The sequence below is a fragment of the Sapajus apella genome, unplaced genomic scaffold (genome assembly GCF_009761245.1).
Source record: "Sapajus apella isolate SASKATOON/1434 unplaced genomic scaffold, GSC_monkey_1.0 scaffold10, whole genome shotgun sequence".
Taxonomy (NCBI): Eukaryota; Metazoa; Chordata; class Mammalia; order Primates; family Cebidae; genus Sapajus; species Sapajus apella.
The window spans coordinates 1,608,200-1,630,798 of NW_022436950.1; the positions used below are offsets into that span (position 1 = coordinate 1,608,200).

Below are 22,599 nucleotides of genomic sequence, written 5' to 3' on the forward strand. Positions count from 1 at the left end.
GAGACCCCGCTCCCTACCTACGGAGACCCCGCTCCCTACCTACGGAGTCCGCTCCCTACCTACGGAGACCCCGCTCCCTACCTACGGAGACCACCTAAATCGCACATTCGTGATGCCACCTATAAAAAGACTTCTGAGCATTGGTAGTGAGAGTCCTCTGGGTTGGGGGACACCTGTCTAATGCCATAGCAGAAAAGCAAGTTCCAAAAGAGCAGATGGGGCCGGGCACGGTGGCTCACACCTGTAATCCCAGCACTCTGGGAGGCTGAGGCAGGTGGGTCACGAGGTCGGAAGACTGAGACTAGCCTGGCCAGCACAGTGAATCCCGTCTCTACTCAAAATGTGTGTGTGTATATATATACATATATATATATATATATATGTAAACATATACACACATACACAAAAATGAGCCAGGCATGGTGGCACACACCTGTAATCCCAGCTACTCGGGAGTCTGAGGCAGGAGAATCGCTTGAACCTGGGAGTTGGAGGCTGCAGTGAGCGGAGATCATGCCACTACACTCCAGTCTGGGTGACAGAGCGAGACTCTATCTCAAAAAAAAAAAAAAAAAAAAAAAAAAAAAAAGAGCAGACAGCACAGCTGGCCCTGGACCTGCAAATTCAAAGACTCGCCCTGCAGGCGTGAGGCTGGGCACCCAGGGCCGGGAGACGCCAGGTGGGTGACGTGTGTGGGGCAGGGGTTTGATCTGCCACTTCTGGACCTGGAGGCTCCCATGCCCAGGCTGAAGCTACCCTGTCTCCCATGGAACACTGGCAGATGCCCGGCCGCATCCAGGCCCCCCTCACTCTCTGAGGTACTCCCTGTGTTGTGGGAGGTCCCTGTGTGCCATCGTTTGAAGCAGAGAGCCCCAGACGTAATGACCCAACTCAGTAGGATGGGGCTGTACTTGGCATGGAGGGAAAAATCTCATATTTTAGACAACAGACTCGCTGGGTTCACTTCCTGGCTCTGCCCACTGCTGTCTATGCCCTCAGCTGAGCCTCGCAGTGGGTGCATACTCCGGGTCCCCCCTGTGGGCCTTCTGGAGCTCTCTGCTCCCGGGTGGGTCTCCAGGCCTGGCCCAGCCACGCACCTCCGACTCTGGACTTTCTGGGGGCCCTAAGGAGAGGACAACTCTGAGGACCCCTCACAGGTGCTCAGAGAGGGGCAGCCCCGCGGGTGTTTCCCAGGGGCAGGGTGCAAGGCATGGGGTGCAGGCCTGGTGGGTGCCTGTGCCAAGTGGACCCCGGGGCAGTGTCCCCACAGAGCAAGCTAAGGCCCCCATGCCCTCCCCTCCCCCTACGCCCTGGGGATACCAGCCTCTCCGCCCCTGTCCCACTGGCCTTGGCCAGGCGGGTGGGCTGCCTGGTGCCCTTAGCTCTCCCCTCCCCAGGCTGAGCTGGCCTGGGGGCCGGGTGGGGCGCGCCTTGGAACTGGGAGCCGCCTCCAGCCCTGCTCTCTGCTCCAGGCCTGGCCCATTCAAACCTTCCTGCACTGTTTATTTGCACAGGCAGAAGACAAAAAGCCATGGCTCTGAGTCACTCCTGCTCCCAGTCGGCTCTGATTCATGCAGGAGGCCCGCGGAGGGGACTAACCCTGGCCGTTAACCTCTTGGTTTCTTCATGTCTCCACAGCAGTGAGCATCTGTGTCTTCCAGCCAAGTACCAGGCGCCCATCGCCGCTCACAGTCGCGTGCTTGGGGCATCATGTGGAGCAGAGAGGACGCAGAGCACAGCCGGGGAGGTCCCCCGCCCCCGCACCTCCGACCCCTTCCCCTCATGCTGATGGAAACTTACAAATATTTCAGTCATCTCTCTGAAAAGGATTTGCTCATCTGGCAAGGGTGGTCCCAGAATTTGCCAGAAATATGCGTCAAATGTAGCCCAGGGTGTAAGGGAAGAGAGGCTTAACAAACATTAGATTATGGTGAAGAATCTGAAAGGAAACGAGAGATTCTGCGCCTGGTTGGTCTCCAGCCTCCGGGGCTGTGTGGCATGGTGCTTCCCCCCTCAAGACCAGGCTGCTAACAGCAGGGCCACGGTTCTGGGGAAGCGGGCACGCAGGGATGCCCAGGCAGGGGGTGGCCACGCTACCCCAGCCTCTCTTCAGTCCCATACATTTGTCATTCATCAGCAAGGCCAGGGGGACGCGTGGTTTTCATTTTTGATCCTGGTAAAAAGTGAATAAAACGTCTCTAGTAGCTAAAAAAAAAAGGGGGGGGGCTTTTTCTAGCTCCGTTGACTGAGTTGGGGTCAAAGCACCTCTTCTCACTCTGAGTTCAGGGAATAGCTGAGGAGCTCATGGTGGCTTTTCCCCAGTTGCTTCCACAAAGCTGAAGTGGTGGACGGTTAAGAACAGATATCCCCAAATACACAGAGAGGAGTAACCAAAAAAAAAAGGCAGAAGAAACAAGGATGCTGACATCTAGAAGAGCATGGGGATGAGCGTGGTGTCCCAGCATGAGGTGCCATTCAGGACGTGCCCAGCGGGTAAGGGCCAGCCGGGAGATCTGGGACTGCTCAGCCCTCACTGCAAAGGACGCTGTCAGCTCCATCGGGGACCCACACTGACACATCCAGATGCAACCTTCCAAATTATCCTAACATGAAGGCATCCCGCGAAAATGATGGACGGGTGTCTTTAGTGTAGAGTGCAGAAGATACAAAAGTAGATTTTGTCAGGCCTTTTCTATTCATTCAGTGAGAACCTCCATCGTAACTGCAAGTGGGAGTCCCGGTGAGGACATTCCCAGGGGGAGGCAGCTCTGTCTTCGCGGCACCACCTTATGAGGGGACTGGGGGTAGATGCCCTTTTCTGGAGGGAGGGTGGGTGAGCCTGTGCCCTCCACACTATCTTTACAAAGCACTGGGCACCTCTGCATTTGTGTTCTCAGATTGCAGAAGTAATACAGGGCATTTGTAGAAAATCTAGCAATAATTAAAAAAAAAAAACCATAGGAAGGAAAGGAAGCTCTTTCATCAACCTATGGTCCAGAAACATTCATTCTCGCCGCTGTCTCAGGACAAACACACCCACGCGTGCATGCACACTTTGATTCTCCAACCTGAGATTGTATGAACTGCTGCGTCACACATCACGGCCATCACGTTATCGAACATCCGCTGACAACACGCACTTGCGGGCTGTACACTGTTCCAGCACGCGGACAAAGCAGGCCTTATCCAATCATGACATTTCAATTTCCCACTAACGTGAACGAAGCGGATAGGAAATGTCTTTGCTGCTAAGCAGCTCTGCCATTAGTCACCTAGGTAAGTCCTAGAAGTGGAATTGTTCGTGCAAAGGGCATTTCCAGTCCTAGATCTTTCCTTATCTACCATCAAAACTCCTTTAGGAAAGTTGTGCAGGTTTTCTTCCCTCTGGCAAATAGGATGGCCTGGTTCCCCAACCTTCCTCAATACTGGAGATTATAATTATATATTTTTCCAATTTCATAAAAAATAGTATCTTCCTGTTTTATTTCAAATTCCTTGGATTATTGTTGAAGCACAACATTTCATGCGTTTACCGGCCAACTGAATTTCTCCTTTTATGAATTCATATTTTTTGCCCATATTTTCTACTAGGTAATTGTCTTTTTACATTTTTTTAAAGGCCCTTTTATCTAGTAAGAACATTAACCCATTGCAAAATAAATTGTAAATATTTTCTTTCTGGTTCTTTTAAAATTTTTGGTTGTCATAGTTTTTTGGTATATGAAAGTTCAGAATTTTAATTTAGCCAGTTATTCTTTTGCTTTTTTACTTATGATTGCTGGACTCGCAACGGTCGGCTTTAGGAAGGCATCAGCAAAGGCCTTGAGCTCACTGGGTGTTCACCTCTGTGACCTCTAAGACGCGGCGTGATGGCCCCGCTGTGTTCCGTCCATGGTGTGGCTGTGGTGTTCCGTCCACAGTTGTGGGTGACCATCCCTGCTGGCCTGAACCACGGCACCTCAGTGGGAAAAAATTACAGGAGGCCCCTTATCCAAAGGGACACACACCAAGACCTCCAGTGGATGGGTGAGCCCAAGGATGGTATGGACCCTACATACACTATATGTTTTTTCCATCTGATGACCAAGAGACAGGTGGGACAGAGCAGGACAGCTCAAGATTTCATCAAGATACTCAGAACAGGGTGCAAGTTAAAACTTATCAATTGTTTATTTCTAGAATTTTCCATTTAATAACTTCGGACTGCGGTTGACTGTGTGTAACTGAAACTTTGAAAAGCAAGACCATGGATAGGTGGGAGGGCTGAAATGGGGTCCACCAGCAGTCAGGTGGTGGCAAGTGTGATAAAATGCTGACTCCATGCATGCTCTGACACCAAGTTCCGGCCTTCAGGGACAGTGAGAAGGACTGGGAGGAGGAGTGGAGGGGACAAGGGAGGGACACTGCCCACCGGGGGTCCAAGGGTGCGGCCTGGCTCAGGGCATCCAAATGGTGCTTCTGAAAGTCAGTTGGAAAATCGGTGATGGAGATACCCTTTCTAGTTACCTGCGCTCGCGGGCTCCAGTGCCCCCAGACATGCAGAGCACGGGGCGGACATGGTAGAGCCTCCAGTGTGGTTGCCAAGAAGCAGAAGCGGCCAAAAAGGAGAGCAGAGCGTCCCCCAGGAAAAGCAGTGTGCTACACACGTGAATAACGTGCTCATGAATCAAAGCAGCTGGGCTCTGCGCCTCGGCAGCTGCGGGAAGAACCCCTATGGCGGTGACTGATGGGGCCACGAGACCAAGATGTGTCTGGCTCGAGGGTGACCCACGTTTGTGTCAAGCCGACTGCACAACTTAACTAAGAAGCCACCAGGGCCCCAGTGTCCCGTCCTCCCATCTCCATCTGGAGTCGTCTCTCTCTCTGCGGCTTTTGGGAAATCTCTTTCCCTTTGTCCCTCCCCACTGGTGGCTTTCTCTTTGCTTGGCAATGGGACTGGGAAGGGGGAAGCAGCAGCATCACCCCAAACAGTTCTTGTCTGCTTTGGCAACTCCGCCCTTGTGAGATCCTTTGGGATGTGCTCTGTGTTTACCTGAGCCCTCCGTCTGGATGCTGAAAATTCAAACAATCCTGCGGCCCAACACCATCTCTGGGGTTTCTGGAAGAGTCTCAGAATCTGACTGCATAACGCCACCAAGGTGATGATGTCTTTAAAGGAAACAGGATGGAGTCATGGCTGAGGAGGCCCTAAGAGCAACCAACCTCTCCGGTGGTTGGCTTTGACAGTGTCCCAAACACAGGTGGCTGAGGAGCACCCAAAGGGTGCACAGATCAGGGAGGAAAAAAAGAAAAATAACAAGCAACCGGCGCTGAACTATTTAGTGCCACCCTCCCGGCGTCTCCCTGTCTTCTGGGAGCAGCACCTGCTCATACAAAGAGCAGGAATCCCATCACCCTAGAGTGGCAGCAATCCCTTGAGGGTCTCTGAGCCCAGAACCAGCCTGAAGTGGTCTGCAGAGCGGCCCGGTGAGCCCTGGACTGTGGACAGCCCGCTGATGGAGGCGAGGGGTGTGCACTCACAGGCCATTTCTGTGCGTCCTTCTGTCAGGTCGCAGGTGCCCCCACTACAGATGTGGCAAATGCTCCCAGCTCTCAGCTAGGGGCTGACTGCAAGCCTGGGGGTTAATTCCTCTCCGGCTCCAGCCCCCAGAGCAAACTCAGTCTACCATGGAGAGGCTTTGAGAGGTATAATCGACATGTCACAAAAAGCAGAGGGCAGTCGAAAGAAACAGCATGCCAGCAGAATTGACTCGTGTGTGTGTGCACACACGTGTGTGAGTAAACACATTAAGAACTAGATGTCAAAAGGAAAATGTTCCTAGGCACAGCTAGAATCGTCAGATAAGCACCGACGCAGGAGCATGAACCGGATAACGTCTCTGAAAAGTGAGGGAAGGGTGAACGCTTAGCCCTCAGCCCCTCCTCCCCCAAATGAGCACCTCAGTTACCAGAGCTGCACATGTTCGGGGAAGGAGGATTTTTTTTTTTTTTTTGGTGATGGTAGTAAGATACATATAAAATTTATCATTTGAACTTTTAAAGTATAGTAGAATTAAGTCCTTTCACCTTGCTGTGAAAGCATCACCACTATCTAGTTCCAGAATGTTCTGTATTATTCCAAATAGAAATTCCATACCTGTTCAGCACTCAACCCCCACACCCCTCCCATGAATCCGGAGAAGCCTCCAGTCTCCTTTCTGTATGTACGGATTTGCTTATTTTGAACATTTCATATAAATGAAATCCCAGATATCACGATATATAGTCATCTGGCTTCTCGAGCTTAGCATCAGGTTTTCAAAGTTCATCCACGCTGTAGCACGTATCATACTTCATTTGTCTTTCAGACAGAGTGTCACTCTTGTTGCCCAGGCTGGAGTGGAATGGTGAGATCTCGGCTCACTGCAACCTCTGCCTCCCGGGTTCAAGTGATTCTTCTGCCTCAGCTTCCCGAGTAGCTGGGATTACAGGCACCCGCCACCATGCCCGGCTAAATTTTGTAATTTTGGTAGAGATGGGGTTTCATCATGTTGGCCAGGCTGGTCTCGAACTCCTGATCGCAGGTGATCTGACCCCCCTGGCCTCCCAAAGTGCTGGGATTACAGGCGTGAGCCACTGCGCCTGACCTCATTTGTTTTTATGGCTGAATTAGATTCCTTTGACTATTGTGAATAATATTGCTGTGAATATTCATGTATAAATTTTTGTTTGAACACCTGTTTTTAATGTTTTGGGGTATATACCTAACCGTGGAATTACAGGGTTCTATTGGCTCTTAGAATTCTGGTAGCCAGAGGGCTATCAGAAACTTAGTCCATTATTTCACAGATGGGGAAACTGAGGCACAGTGAGGCCACAACTTGCCTAGGACCACATGGGAAACTGCAAGGCGGCGAGCAGAAAAGAGCTCTCCATGCCTTGTTTAACTTCAGTCAAGTCTTATTCTTGCCTGTGGGTACCCCAGACACAACAACGGGCTCTGCCCAAGAGATTCACTTGGGGAGCTAGCCTGCGTCTCACAAAGTCAGCAGGCTTTGGTTTCTGCCTAATTACAATTTCCCAAATTAGAAAAATACCACGTCAAACGTTTACTAAAGGGAAGAGTCACATATGATTTATTCCAGAAACAGTGACTTAAATTCATTGCAAAATCTGTTGTAGAGAGTCACACTGATCACATCTAGTCACACGCATTTAAAAGTTCTCAGAATTAGTTAATTATGGTTTCCCATTGTGACGAACCGAGCAGGAGGAGGCCCAGCGGAGCCGGAAGTGCGTACCAGCTTCACTTCCCGTCTCCTCACTCTCCCTTTTCCTTTTTCTGCTCAGAAAAAGTAAAATTACGTAATTAACATTGAACAATAATTGCAACTTTCTGGAAACGGTACAACACAAACTGATTGTCCGAGTGATGAAGTCTCGCGTTGTCGCCCAGGCTGGAGCGCAGTGGCAGGATCTCGGCTCACTGCAACCTCTGCCTCCAGGGTTCAAGCGATTCTCCTGCCTCAGCCTCCTGAGTAGCTGGGATTACAGCCATGCGCCACTGCACCTGGCTAATTTTTGCATTTTTAGTAGAGACAGGGTTTCACCATGTTGGCCAGGCTGGCTTTGAACTCCTGACCTTAGGTGATCTGCCAGCCTCTGCCTCCCAAAGTGCTGGGATTACATGCGTAATCCCACTGCGCCCAGCCTCAATGTAATATTTTATCACTGTTCAAAGAGCTCTTCTGACACTCAAGCAGACGGATGCTTTACGAGACAGACAAGATGGTCGTTCGGCTTCTCTTGGTGAAGACACGGCTGGTTCTGCTTCCTCTGCAAAACTCAGCGGCAGCCTGGCGTGATCTTCTCCTGGAAGCCGTCTGTAGATGAGCCGGGCTTTTTAAATGGTACCTGACTGCACGGCTACATCTATCGCTATTAAATCCAGGGGGAGGAAATCAATGCTGAGTTGCCACTTCCTTTCCTTAACCTTGGCAAACACTGAGCTGCGCTGGGCTCACGCTCAGACATTCATCAGCACGACCTGATGGGTGACTTGAGCCTCGGTGAAGAGCTCCAAGGCCCACCCGGCCTCAGGGACCAGGGAAGGGCCAGGGTGCTGGGGCGGCTACATGCAAACAGCCAGCAGCGTCCTTCCTCTTGCTCCCCTCCTCTGTCACAGGAGGGCCCTCCCGTCATGCAGGGGCACCACACCCAGAGTGCCCCTCGCCTGAACAGCTCCAGGCCAACCCAAGCCCCCTCCAGCAGTCCTTGACCCCAGGCACAGCAGATGGCTCCCTGGCCACCTTCCTCAGGGGACCTCTGCTTTCTCTGGCATCTGAAGCACCTGCGATTGTCACAGGCCCCTCAGAGGCAGAGCCTCCTCTGGGACTTCTTTGGCGCACTTTGCTGAGCTGTGTGGATGCCTCAGAGCAAACAGGAGGGGAAGCACCTGAGGTTCTTTTCCAGTCACTGTGTCTGGGACAGCGTCCCTCTATTGCGGCAGTGTGGACGGCCCTGCTGGAGTTTTACAGTGATTTTTTTCTGGGAATGGCAGGAAGGGTGCTTTTTCGGAAAAACCGCTGTCTTCCAGGTCTCTGAGGGACACTGAGGAAGAGGTGCTGGGTCTCCCTCGGCCAGCAGCAGAGAGAGGCACACGGCCCCAACACAAATCTGTTCATAAAGACAGAACAGACCCATTCTTAGGGGACCTGAATCCCCTCCACGGCCCTGATCCCTCGAGAAATTCTTTCTGTATCACTTGGCCTATTCACATCCTAATCCTGTCTTTTACTTTGTCCTTCACGAGAAAACAACCTTTTCCATGTTATAAATTATAAATGATAGATTAATGTACACAGAGTTGCTGGGGACACACATGGAAACTATATTGTTCAACACTGAAATTACATGACGTTGTTCACTTGTGAACTGAAGTAAAACACGGAGCCACACTGAAATGAGCAGCGAGGTGAGGAACTGTGCCCATCTTTTGCTTGTTGTTTAATTAGAAGAAAATCTCTATTCTCAAAAAAAAAAAAATTGCCTGAAAGAAAGCTTTGGAATTAGCAACAATTTAACATCCAGTAAAATGCCCTTCAGTGAATTCTACCCTTCCAGTGCTGCCGGCTCGCATGGGCCACGTGGACCCTCCCTGTTAACAGCTTCACAGTCACACAAGACAGGTCCTCAAGATAAGCTCTCTCCCAGCCCTACCTCAGAGACCATAAAATGCCAGTCTTGGATGCACCCCCTCTGCCCACCGCTTGGCCCCTGGGGACTTTGGGGATCGTTGAAACAGGTCATTCTGCATGAGAGAAATCAACGAAAACAGGGCACCTTGGGATTCTTAGGGTACAGATATCTGATTAGGGCACTCCTGTTCTAGTACTGGTGAAACAATACTTTTAGAAAATAGCAACGCAAGCCCACGAAGGAGAGGAAGTTGCCAAGCACACACCGAGGCGGGAGCTAAGCACATGTCTACGGCCGCACAAGGCTTCCGGAGCCCCTAGACGCACTCCGCTCAGAGGGTCCTCGGTCATTCTGTGTTTGTCCTCCACGAGTGACTGAGCTGTCACGGGACCTGGTGGTAGGCTTATCCTTCTCCCTCTGTTACTTTTTTATACAGTGAAAGCTCCTGTGGACTTCAGTTAATCATTTTTTAAAAGACGCCGTTTCGGCTAAAGAATGTATAAGAGCATACGCTGGGTTGGGGGAAGCAGTACGAGGGGCTTGCCGGGGAAGAAATACTCACCAAACAGAAAAAATAACGTGAAATGATCACGTTTCTCTCTTAGCTTCCCAGCTACACATGCAGATGATCATGAAAGAGAGAAAACCAGGCGGCTGGCCATATTCTAAAGATGCTGAATAGTTAGAAACCAGAATATATGTCGTATACAATTGGGGATTATTTGATTTCAGGAAAATTAATCCTCAATGAAGATGCGGTTCCCCAATCAGCTCCAATGATGTGAACAGAGACATCCGGATGCCTGATAGCAGAAAAAGACTATGCCTTCGCCTCCTTCCTTTCCCTTTATTTCCAATTTGCAGCATTTTAGGCATTTCCCAAGGAAATGATAACTGCCTTATTCTGTTATGTATCAACACAAAACAACCTCCTTAGACTGAGATCTAAAGTTCACACAAACTTTCCGGAAGAGACTCAGTCGGTATAGGTTTTGCCAAGCCTGCAGGCTAGCTCACGCCTGCGCACTCTTCTGTGGAGTGAAAAGTCAGGGTTGTGGAAATGAAGAAGTAAGAGGTCCAGGGAGTCTACGCAGGCGGCCAGCTTGCGGCTCTGAACCCTCTGCGCACCGGTCACAGGAACCACTCAGAGAGTGGAGATGAGGGAAAGAAAACGGTGCTTCCAGATCTCATGATGAAAAGAAAACGCTGGCTGCTGGCTTTTCACATACAGAATGCTAATTCGAAGTAGACAGACAAAGCCGCCAAGGCGGCAGAGCTCGGGATTGTACACGACTGGCCTGTGTTTTCTTTTAGGGGGTCGTTCATGCTCCAAGCTGTCCCTCAGGGAACCCCCACCTCGGAAGCAGGCCGAAATCCCTCAACCCTTCAGGGGCGTCTATTTGCAGAGACTTAACAAAAACGCTACGGTGGCATTTTGACTGTATAGCAATAGAAAAACAGTAGTCATGATGAAAGTTTCAACATGTTTTTCCCCACGGGGAAGACAGCAACAGGATCTCTCACCCTCCCCTCTCACAGCAAGAGGCTAAAAGGCTGCCCTGGCCTCGCCTGAGGAGGAGTTGCCCTGCCTGGCGCTCCGGAAAGGTTCTGCTGTGACCACACCACGAACCTCAGCCACAGGGTGGGCTGTGATGTTTGGTCAAGGTGGAAGGTCAGTAAAAATCCAGGGCTTTGCCCAAATCTTTTCTGTCAGTCACACACCAGACCTGCACATCCAGAAACACAGAGGTGAACTGCCCATCAAATCAGACCGTGAGAAACAGGAATCTAATGCCTGACCACATAACGAAATCTCCCATTTCCTCCCAGAAGATGCTGATGGCTATTCTGTTAAAGGCAGAACGTGAACTAAAAAGACAGGAGTATTTTCCAGGATAACTGAATTTGATAACTGAAAGCTCTTTGAGTTCAGCCCTGTCTTTCATTTCAGTGAAGGGAACATTCTGAACTAAAGAAAGATGTGCCCAGTTTTACAGGCATCACTCTTAGGATCTGAGAAGTCAAATTATAGTTTTACATGAGGCTTCCACAGAAGCTGGGTCATCTGCATCTTCCCCTGGCCGAATAAGAGAGGAAAACAATGTGACGATGGCAACTGCTCAGTGAGTGGCAGCCCTGGCAGACACCGCAGAGGGCTCACAGTGACGCTCTCTCATCCTCATGATCACAGGGTCGTCCTATTATTCCAAACACTGCAGTGTGGATGAAACCGCCCAGACATCTGAAGCATGTCCCATACCATTTGTGTTCAAAATGACTCTATTTTGAACTAAACACTAAAAAACTTCCCTCATGTTGGAATCAAATTACGTGCTGGCTTTTCCAATTTCGGATCCAAGTCTGCTTTTGCAACCATCAATCATCACAGAAGAGAATCCCCCTGTGCCTCAGTTTACAGCAGCTTAAAACTCACCTTCTTAATCCTGCAGCTCGCACTTGGAAATCAGCATTCAGGTAAGGCGGAGTTTAATATCACTAAACTCATTCAAAGATAAGGCGGAGTTTAATATCACTGAACTCATTCAAAGGTTTTCTCCCAAACAAAAACACAAAATATGTTTCTAAAACAATTATTAGTTTAAAATAACTATAACTGGGCTTAGGGTTTGAGCTCCTCTCTCTCTCTCGTGTGTGTGTGTGTGTGTGTGTGTGTGCGTGTGTGTGTGTGTGCGTGTGCATGTGTGCGTGTCTGTGTGTGTGTGCGTGTGTGTGTGTGTGTGTGTGTCTCGTCTGCTAGGTCCTCTCCCTCTCACTGCGTATGGCTCCAAATACTAAAACTTCAATCTCTGTACTTCTTGGTGAATAATTTTTATAAGTCGCTGGCTTTCGAATTCTGTGTGTATGCTTAAAGAAAGTTAATATAAAATTAGTATCTTAAAAAGCAACTGTAACACAGGGAACTGGTTTAAGGTAGATATTTCCCAAAATTTCTTTGTAAAATATTTTATTTATTGGTATCAGAATAAATGTATTGCTATTGTAATTGGTATTTCTCCTTTCATATTTCTGGAATACAACTCTTTATTTAAGACCTATAAGGAACCACTTCTAATGAGTTATATACTGGAAATATAATGAGATTCCTCAAATACCATCAGAAAAAAAAAGTGTGGAGTTTTGCTCAAGTCATATTTTTAGTTTATTACTCTGAGATAAAGCTTAGTAGTAATTTCTTAGATTATTTGCTTATTTAAATATAGAGATTTACTATTTTGTGGAATATCTTCTTTATTTTAATTTTGAGATAATTGGCGACTCACATGAAGTTGCAAGAAATATTATACAGAGATTCTCATATCTTCACTCCTTTCCTCCAGTGATGACATCGTGCAAAACTGCAGTACAATTATCATAGCCAGGAAACTGGTGTCATTATCGGGCCCAGACCTTATTCAGATTCCACCAGTTTTACATGCACTCGTGTGTGTGTGTGTGTGTGTGTGTGTGTGTTTAGCGCTATGCAGTTTTATCACATGAAGACTCAGGTGACCATGTGGAACATCTTTTAATCAGTTTCTGTTTTTACTGTTTTGTCTTGGCTTTCCTTTTGAAAACATCCATGTCCCTATCTATTAGATTCTGTTTCTCCTTTATGGCTTTCCATTCCTTGGCTACAGTAACTTATTCATCTCTTCTTTGAATTTTATTGCCTCATTTGTGAACTCTGCTAGCGGAGAGTTCTGCATTTGGTTTGCTTTTTGCAGCACATTTATCCTTTCCCAGGAAAAGACACAAACACACACAGACATTCCAGCATGCATTCACAGGGTTTTTAAAGACACCAGTGAGAATAGATTAATATAAATACTAAGCTTAAAAACTGTCATAAAAGTTCAGCCTTTAAAATTGGCTTATTAAAATATTTGTTTTTTTTAAGCCCAGATTTAAACTAAAGTTATGAGTTATAGTGCTCCGCTCAGAAAGAGTTTACTTTATGTGTGTGGTTTTTTCTTTAATTTTTTTTTTGTTTGTTTCTGGCCAGGCAAAAGGAATCCAGCATCTGTGCCGTCTACCCAGTAGAGAGCAAAGCAAGGATGATGGAAACATGGTTCAGATCAAGATCTGTCTGAAAATATGAGTTTCAGAAAACCTCAATGAAGAATTCTATCTCAAATGACCCCAAACAGCCACAGAAATCCGAGGAAGTCCCTCTCCAGCAAGAGGAGGAGCAAGACTTCCCTGATGAAGGAAGGACTGCTGGCATTGAAGGGGACAAGACACACATTGACAGGTCAAATCCCCACATCAGATCTTACTGATCGGCATTTTGTAACAAAATGTTGCTTATATTCCAGGGAGCTCCACCTTTCATTCTGTTTCTTCTAAGCAAGCAGAAGCTCCCCTGGAATTCTGCATTTCTGTTCTTCTCCACAAAGAATTGATTTTCTAGTATCCAGAATACAGTAGTTAACACCTTTGAGAATTACATTTTCAGGAGGGAGGAAAAGGCTGATGTATATTAGATAGTGAAGGGGTCATGCAATTTCTTCAAAGTAGCTGAAACTTCTCAGAAAAAAAAAAAGTTTGTTGAGTAAGGGAACCTGTTGAAAATCTTTGCACACACTTTGCAGAAGTTAGAGAAGTTTTCTTTAACCACACAGCAGGGAACAAGACGAAGGTCTGATAAGTAATGGTCGCCTTCCCCCACCCTCCAAGCCAGGTGGCCCAGACCCTGCTCCGAAGGCGCAGGCATTCCATGACAATACTAAAAACTCCTTTTGAGATTTTTCCATTCGATGAATCCAACTGACCGGCCAAAGACACCTGATTTATTGTCTAATTGTGCTTTTAAATACCAGGCCGAAGAAGAAAGGCAGGTTAGATATCAGCACCAGCCACACTCCACCATCTCTTACGTTTCTCTTCATATCAAAGGACAATTTAGGCTTCGTGCTGCTGTTGCTGTTAGTCTAGACACAGTTTTCTTCATATACATGAAAACATTCCGCATCAAACATTAAAATCACATACAATTTACTGAAAGGTCTAGAGATTTTTTGCTGATGCATATAATAAATGTTTCGTAGAAATGCTACAAATAAACAGCAAATACTGTTTAGCAACATTTTCAGGAAATCACACCAGTTATAATTGTATTGATGCTTATAGGGAATAATGAGTTTAAAACAAAAAGAATGACAAGATGTTGGTCTGACATGCCTGATAAGTAAAACCAAGGTGTGTCCAGAATCATTCGGGTATAAAAAATGTTCATGTTTCTCTTCTGTTCTTTTAGAGTATCTGTTTAAAGAAACTAACTAGTCTGAACTATTCACTTACAGTCCAGTACGTAAAAATAAAAATAAATAGGCTCCATATAGATCATCGGCTCTCCCACTAACTGTGTGATTACCTATTACATTTTGAAGGGCTTTTTTCCAAACAAGTTCCTAGCACTGTTTTTACTTATGACATGTATTGCATCTTATTTTTCTATAATCTTTAATGGTCACCTATTACTGATTCTCTAAGTTTTGAGGAGTGCAATTATTTTTAAATGAATTTTAAATGTTTCTACTAAATTCTAGCAGCATTATATCTGCTAGTATTTGTTTTCAGTAATTTTCTGGAGGGTAGTCTTCACGATCATTCCAATGACATTTTCCTTAAACAAGGCTCAACGTGTGTGTTTTTAAAAAGATGATATTCCTCATCTGTTTGTTCTTATTTCAGATGTGCTGTAAACCATGAATGAGGTAAAGCATAAATGGAAATAACTAATGGAAGCTCATTATTTAGGCAGCAAAAACCAGAATTAATGTATTACCCCACTGTGGCATTTAGTCCTCAAGCCAATCCAGACGTTCGTAGAGAAATACGTGATGGAGACACTTTCCATCTGTTTTTGACAAAGACAGGAGAAGATTCCCACAAGTTATTTTCTGTTGAAAATTCTTTTTTAAAAACTATAAAATTATCACTATGTCAGGAGGCTCTTTCATCGAAAGGATTTTCAGACACCGAAATAAAAGCTTTAAAAAAGAAAATAAAACCCACCTGTGCTAGATCAGCTTTTCGTGGCCTCAGCAACAACATTCGCAGATATTACAGAACCACATAAAAAAGAAATAGATATGTTTGGGAGAATAGGCGGCCGGGTGCTCTTGATTAATCTAAATTCCTTCTGTGCGAAGTAGAGACTTTTACAAAAGCATCGCAAGACGTACGAGGGACTACAGCATACTAAGTAGGAAGGATATTTAACGCGGCCCCCACAAAAAGAACCCTGTACCCCTCCATTGCCCTGGATGGCGGGTGGGAGAGGGGCTCGCCTGCTCACAGAGCCTCGGAGAAAGGACGGCGCCTCCGTGGCTCAAGCCTGTCTGAAGGGACTTGGAAGGTGTCTGGTGAAAAGGAACCGGTGCAGGACGCCCTAATCGCTCTTCCAGAGGAAACCAGAGCTCCGAGTGCTCCTGGCAGCTGTGTCCCAGGAGCCTTCGCCTCGCGCAGGGCCCGGCGCACACCGCCTCCCTGTCCCCCAGATCTCTTTCCCAGCCCGGACCCCTCGCGCACCCTGCGGGGCTGGACCCAGGACGCAGCACGAGCGGGGCCCCTCCCGGGCACTCCACGGCCAAGGCTGGGACCCGGGGCTCCCAGCTCCGAGGTCGGCTCCACCTGCCTGCCGACCGCCTTGGGCTCCGCGCGGCTGCGTCCGAACCCCCACCCCCACCCTCCAGCCTACGAGCTTCGGGCTCTGCGCCCTCCGCCCAGGGCCCTTCTCCCGCACTCCCCGCCCTGCGGCTGCTCCGGCCCCGAAGCGCTGGGCAGTTTCCCCCCGTCCTCCCTAGACAAACCGTGGAGCCTCAGGCCCGCGCCTCCACGCGCACAGGGTCGGCCAGGGCGCCGACGGCCCGGACCGCAGGCGCTAGCAGCTGGGGAGATGAGTGTCCGCCCGACGAACGCGCTCAGCCCCTGTCCGGGAAGAGAGCGAAGCCATTTGCCCGGCACGACCCGGCTCGGGCAGCTTCGCTAGCGGCCCGCGCTACGGCGACGCAAAGGGCAGCGGGTCCCCATCTCCAGGTCCCCGGCCGGCCCCAGGAGGTTGTTCTGATGCCCGCTCCTTCCACCGCCAACCACGGACACCCGCACACCACCGAGAATGGAAAATGCAACCGTCTAAGTGCCTTCGGGCCTTGCCGGGGGAGTCTGCGGTCCGACGGTTCGTTTCCCAACTGACACCCTCGCGTGGAAGTTTGCAAAGGCCCTCGGGGGTGTCCCTGGGACTGGGAGCGTCCCGCCCGCCCGCCGTCCGTCGCTCGGAGGAAAAGCGCACCGTAACCACGCCGCCTCGGCCCGCGGGGCCTCCTCGAGGAGACACGCGCAGGCCCCGGCCCCCGCGCCCCTTCCGCCCCCCCTTCGCCCCCCGCAACGGAGGGCGCCCGTCGCGCGAGCAGCACCTACCCTGGCGCGCCGGTCCGGAGGGGGGTGGCGCGGCGCTAGTGGGAGGCGGACATGGACCACGCGCCCTCCATGCGCCACACGGAGAAGGCGTAGCTGAGGCGCTCGTGGGCCACGTAGCTGCAGCTGGTCATCTTATTGTCCATCTCGTCGCTCTGCAGGACCTGGTAGAGGAAGTCTATGTACCTGGCGGCCAGCTTGAGCGTCTGGATCTTGCTCAGCTTGTCAGAGGGCAGCGTGGGGATGATCTTGCGCAGCGCCGCGAAGGCCTCGTTGAGCGATTGGGTGCGCTGGCGCTCGCGCACGTTGGCCAGGATGCGCTGGCTCTGCAGCTCCTCGAAGGACTGCGCGCTGGGGCTGCCCTTCTTGCCGCGCTTGCCCGGGGTCGGGCTGCCATCTTCGCTCGACTTCTTGCTGTAGCGCCGCTTCCGGCCGAAGCGCTTGGGCTGCCTCTCGAGCTCCTCCTCGCTGGTGCCCAGGCTGTCCACGGGGGACACGGGCGAGCTGGAGCCCTCCTCCATGGCGCCCGCCCGGCGCGCGTGGGGCTGGGGGCGCCGGGGCGCCGAGCGCGCGCCGCTGGCCAAGCCCGCGGTCGCCGAGCACACGCTCTCGGAGTTGCTGGAAAGGCTCTGGTTTCAAGGCCGGCTTGTGCAAAACCGAGGTCTCCGGGAGAGGAAGTTATTCTAACTTTTTTGGAAACTCTAGCCGGGCTGGGTTGCTAAATAGTTGTCAGGAGCGAGGGCGGCGCGCTGATTGGCCGCGGTGGCCGGGGGCAGGGCAAGCTCTGGGGCCTTCGCCGGCCGCCCCCGCCCCCCGGCGCGGCACTTTCAGTTTTGCCTCCCTCTTCGGCCCCGGCCGCGGAGGGCATCCCGGGGGCCGGGTCCTCGCCCGCCACCAGCTCCCCCACCCCGAGCGCGGGCCACTCTCCGGCCGCCCCAGCCTAGGCCTGGCCAAGCCTGGCTTTGTCTGAGCCTTAGCGTGGAAATCGGCCCCCACTGGGCCTTGGCGGCTGGGGAGGGGTCTCTCTCTGGGCGTGAGGGGCTCGAGAGGCTAGTCCAGCCCCAGATGCGCTCCCCGAAGATGCGGACACAGCCGGAGCCTCCTAGACCTGTGTGGGTCTTGGCCGCCCCAAGCGCGAGTCTGCACCACGGGCCGCACGCTCAGGCCTGGGGTCTGGAGAGCTGCGCGGGCAGCGGTCTCTGTGCCCCGACCGCCAACGTGAGGACAGCCGGGGACGCCTGGAGACGCCCGTGCCCACAGACGTGCCGCCGAGATCCGCAGAGATGCCACCCCTCGGGCCAGCGTGCGTGTCGGGGACCGTTTCTCACCCGGGCTTGCTGGGGAGCCCCGGCCCGACGCCCTTCCCGAACCTTCCTTCTAACTGCCTTAAAACAACGCCACAGCGAGCCTCTGCGGGAGCGCCGGGTGCCCGGCGCGCCCGCCTGCCTGGCCCTGCCCGGGGTGCTAGGCGCGGGCGGGTTGGGGCGCCTGCTGGCGGCCCCAGCCTCAGTGCTCCACCTTTGGCTGCGCGGGTCAGCAGAGGACGGAGGGCGCTCGGGGAGCTGCACGAGGCTGCCCCGGCCTGGCCTCCGCTGCGCTGGGCGCCCACGGGCAGCTCCGGGCGGGAGCTCGCAGAGTGGCTGCAGTGTGGGGCCCGGCCTCGGCGAGCGACAGCACCGACCCCGGCCCCGAGCCATCTGGACTCCGAGCGCGAGCGCGTTTGAAGTGGTTTGGGGGCTCTTTGTTTGCCAGGCCGCGCTGGCTCTGGGCCTGGAGGTGGTTTACGGCTTTGATGCCTTTGAACCTATTCCCGGGTGACCCGGGCTCAATTAGGCCCGGGCCTGAGCCGGCTGTCAGGCAAGCTGCGTGATCAAGGGCGGGCTGGGCCCTTTTACTGGAGTTGAACCCGAGGCCGGAGAGCGCTCGGTCTCTGCTGCTCCTCCAGCCAGCCAGGCGTGCCGCGAGGTGGGGCCCGCGGGTCGCGACCACCGCCTTGGGAAACCCGAGGACGGCAGAGAGCCGGCCATTCGCGCCCCTGTCCGCGGGCCCTGGCTCTGGCCGTTCTAGGGGCCGTTTTCCCAACAGTATGTCAAGGAAGGCAGAACGCCTAGGAGCGGGCCCTCGCAGGCACGTGACTTCGTGCCTGCGCCCTGGACCCGCGGCCCCACAGTCCGATGACTAAAGGTTCTGCAGAGCCACCGCACCCAGCCCCACCCGGCCTGACCGCCCTCCTTCCTCCGTGCTGGGAAGGCCCCTGGCTCCTCCAGCGCAGCAAAATAGCTTTCCTGATCCCTTTCTTTATAATTCTCAAATACAAATTTAAGGAACGAGAGAAAGAGAGAGAAGCCAGGCCCCCAGCCGTCCTGCCCCTGCTGGGGCGCGGCCCTTCCTGGGGCTTCACTGATGAAAAGGGCCTGTTTTTCCAGAACGGGCCTTTCCCTGGCTTCTTCGCTCAGTGACAGCAGCGATCCGCTGCTCTTTTACCAACCCTGTGTGGGTCTAAGGACCCAGATGGCCACATCTCCCCCTTCCCAGGTGGGGAGGGCTTTTGCTACTAGTAGAGGAGCTGCCTGGTAGCCTGTTTCGCCACCCCAGTCTTTCTGTCTTTCTGTCTCTCTGTCTGCTGCAGGCTCCTGTGTCATTCTCTGGCTCTGTCGGTGTGTCTCTTTCTGTCTCTCTCTCCAGCAGAGAGAGTTCAGAGTTTAATTTGAAAGAAAAACAGCTCCGCTTTGGTCCTGAGCAGCGCAGGGCTCAGTATAGCCCTGAGGACCAGAGGCCCGGTGCACGCTTTGGGAGGGGAGTGCAAGTTGGGTTGCAGGCTCACCTCTGCCTGGGGCGACGGGCATGGAGGATTTCACCCGAGACGCCCAGCCGCCCTTCGGAGATGGGCATGGAGGATTTCACCCGAGACGCCCAGCCGCCCTGCGGAGATGGGCATGGAGGATTTCACCCGAGACGCCCAGCCGCCCTGGGCCTGTCGGAACCAACAGCTCAGTTCAACAGTATGGATACGCTTTCTTCACGGCATATCTTTTCTACTTTAAAACCCTTTAACAATGAATTGAAGTGCTGGAGTCTGGTACTGATGGCTGCTGGAGAAAACCTTTGTTAATGGAATTTGGAGTATCTGTCTTGTGTTGTACTGTCAGTCCCTCAGAATCATTACCTGGGCAGTGACCGCTTTCATAAATAGGAGAAAGTGAGGCACAGTGACATTTAGCAACGTTTCCAACGCCACCTGCAAGTTAGCTGGGGAAGTGACAACATTTCTCTTTTGAGGAGGGGGATTTGCTGAATTAAAACCCAAATGAAAATGTCATCAATTTAGGAAATAATACTCAGGTTATTGATTTAGTTTGAGTTTTTTCTTTTAAAAATTAAGTCAGCGATAAGGCTAATAAAGCCAATTTATTAATACCCTAAGTAATACAATGTATCTCTGTGTGAGCATTCTTTGCAGGACCACCCAGGCTCACTGGACTTGAGTTAAATATCACGCAATATTCACTGAAATAAATACAGTTCTTGGAGTACTTATTCATTATTGAGTATGGAAAATCCTGTCAATGCTTCCTTTCACATATGTAAAAAAGTGCTTTGTTTCATGCGACTTTGTTTAGAAAAAAATGACATGGTGTTCTGAAAGATTCTTCTATTGCACGTTTTCCTTAGGGCAGCAAGTACGAGAAGGTGATGTGTTTTCACAGCGAATTTGATGGCTATTCGATTGGCTTTAATCCTGCTGCAGTAGAAAGACACTGCTGGGATTGTCACCTGGGGATAGTCTTCAAGAATAGGGGCAGGTGCGGCGGCTCACACCTACAATCCCCCAGCACTTCAGAGGCCAAGGAGGGCGTATCACCTGAGGTTGGGAGGTTGAGACCAGCCTGGCCAACATGGGGAAAGCCCATCTCTACTAAAAATACAAAAATTATCTGAGCGTGGTGATGCATGCATATAATCCCAGCTACTCAGGAGGCTAAGGCAGGAGAATCTCTTGAATCCAGGAGGCAGAGGTTGCAGCGAGCCAATCACATCACTGCACTCCAGCCTGAGCAATAGACTAGCAAGACTGTGTCTTAAAAAAAGAGTAGAGGCTGGGCACGGTGCCTCACGCCTGTAATCCCAGCACTTTAAGAGACCGAGGCTGGTGGATCACGAGGTCAGGGGTTCAAGACCAGCCTGGCCAACATGGTGAAATACTGTCTCTACTAAAAATACAAAAAAAGCTTAGCTGGGTATGGTGGCACATGCCTGTAATCCCAGCTACTCAGGAGGCTGAGGCAGGAGAATTGCTTGAACCAGGACCCGGGTGGCGGAGGTTGCAGTGAGCCAAGATCACACCACTGCACTCCAGCCTGGGCTACAGAACAAGACTCCGTCAAAAAAAAAAAAAAAAAAAAAGACACAATTATTATACAGCCTTTGGGCTTTCTTGGGATAATAAACTGTGTCCTTGCTTAGATGTGAAAAAAAATTGGTAAACTCACAGGCACTATATAAAGCAATGAATTTATACATTTGAATGCCATTGTTGCTACCCTTTGTCAAAATGCCTACACAGGTGAGCCCACGTGAGCTCTTCAGAAGATCCTTTTGTGGTTTAACTCTATGAAGTTCTTGATGGAGCCAAGAGGCAAAAACTGAGACATTGTTAAAGGCTCTAGTTTCCATTCCCAGTGACGCGGTGGGTTGTTACCTCTACTCAAAGTTAGTGAACTGAAAGCAGATGACAGAGCAGCCCATATTTGAGTGACAGAATCAATCCAGCAGATGACGGAATCAATGACACTGATCAAGGGGTCGATACCAGCATCTCCCAGTCAAACAGCACTTCCTTCTTTGCAAAGCAAATATGATTAGCAGCAGCAGCTCCCGCTAACACAGCACTCCATGAACACTTTTCCATCCAACTGGCCTTGGGGCCTTCATTTTGAATTATTCTCTCTTAGATTGAGGTGACAGTGAACATGACGCATTCTTTTAAGAAACCACAAATTTTCAGAGATGGGTTGAGAATTATTTGACAAACTTTCAGCATTTCTTTGTGGATTCTAGGGGTCTTCAGTACCACATTGCTGAATGTTAGAAACATGCTGTCCTGGGAAAAAGCTGTCCTTGGACCACGTATTATTGGCTTTATTCACCCACCACCTGCCAAGATTTCAATCATCCAGCACATTCCCACATGATAGAGCAGCAGTGGGGGTTGGGGGGTCACTGTAAAAGCATTTTTCAGTCCTAAAAACCAGGGTTGAAGATGCTTCTCAAATCTAGTCCTAAAGTACAGTGTATTCCCGGTGATGGGCATCAGAACACCTTCTGGATGTCAAGTCCAAGAGCCAATCTTCTGCTGAATTTCAACAATGACACCAGCAGGATGGAATCCTACTTACAAAGAGCTAGAACCGAAAGCCCAGGGCACACACCCTGTACAGGCAGGATTCTCCTTTAAAAATCCCCACTGTTACTTTGGGAAGCCAAGGCAGGTGGATCACTTGAGGTCAAGAGTTCAAGACCAGCCTGACTGACCTGGCAAAACCTCGTCTCTACCAAAAATACAAAAAACTAGCTGGGCATGGTGGTGTGTGCCTGTAATCCCAGCTACTCTGGTGGCTGAAGCGTGAGAATTGCTTGAACCCGGGAAGCAGAGGTTGCAGTGAGCCAAGATTGCGCCACTGCACTCCAGCCTGAGGGACAGACCGAAACTCTGTCTCAAAAAAAAAAAAAAAAAGGGGGAGCATCACACACTGGGGTCTGTTGGGGGGACCAGGGGAAGGACAGCAGCGGGTAGGGAGGTTGGGGAGGGATAACATGGGGAGAAATGCCAGATATAGGTGATGGGGGGATGGAGGCAGCAAACCGCATTGCCATGTATGTACCTATGCAGCAATCCTGCATGATCTGCACATGTACCGCAGAACCTAAAGTACCATAAGAGAGAGGGAGAGAGAGAGAGAGAGAAAAGAAAGAAAGAGAGAGAGAGAAAGAAAAAGAAAGAGA

The 22,599-nt window shown here is 50.7% G+C and overlaps 1 protein-coding gene and 1 pseudogene across 1 annotated transcript; one reads left to right on the forward strand and one right to left on the reverse strand.

Moving 5' to 3' along the window:
- Positions 1–16,578: 16,578 nt before the first annotated feature.
- On the reverse strand, positions 16,579–17,290 carry TWIST2 (twist family bHLH transcription factor 2). Its single transcript, XM_032277683.1, has one exon. It carries the CDS (start codon positions 17,115–17,117, stop codon positions 16,635–16,637), a length of 483 nt encoding a protein of 160 aa, XP_032133574.1. The 5' UTR covers positions 17,118–17,290; the 3' UTR covers positions 16,579–16,634.
- Positions 17,291–17,349: 59 nt separating this feature from the next.
- LOC116551492 lies at positions 17,350–19,212 on the forward strand (annotated as a pseudogene).
- Positions 19,213–22,599: the final 3,387 nt, after the last annotated feature.

Coding starts and splice junctions, on each gene's coding strand:
- TWIST2 (XM_032277683.1), bottom strand. CDS start 17,117: ATGGAGGAGGGCTCCAGCTCGCCCGTGTCCCCCGTGGACAGCCTGGGC.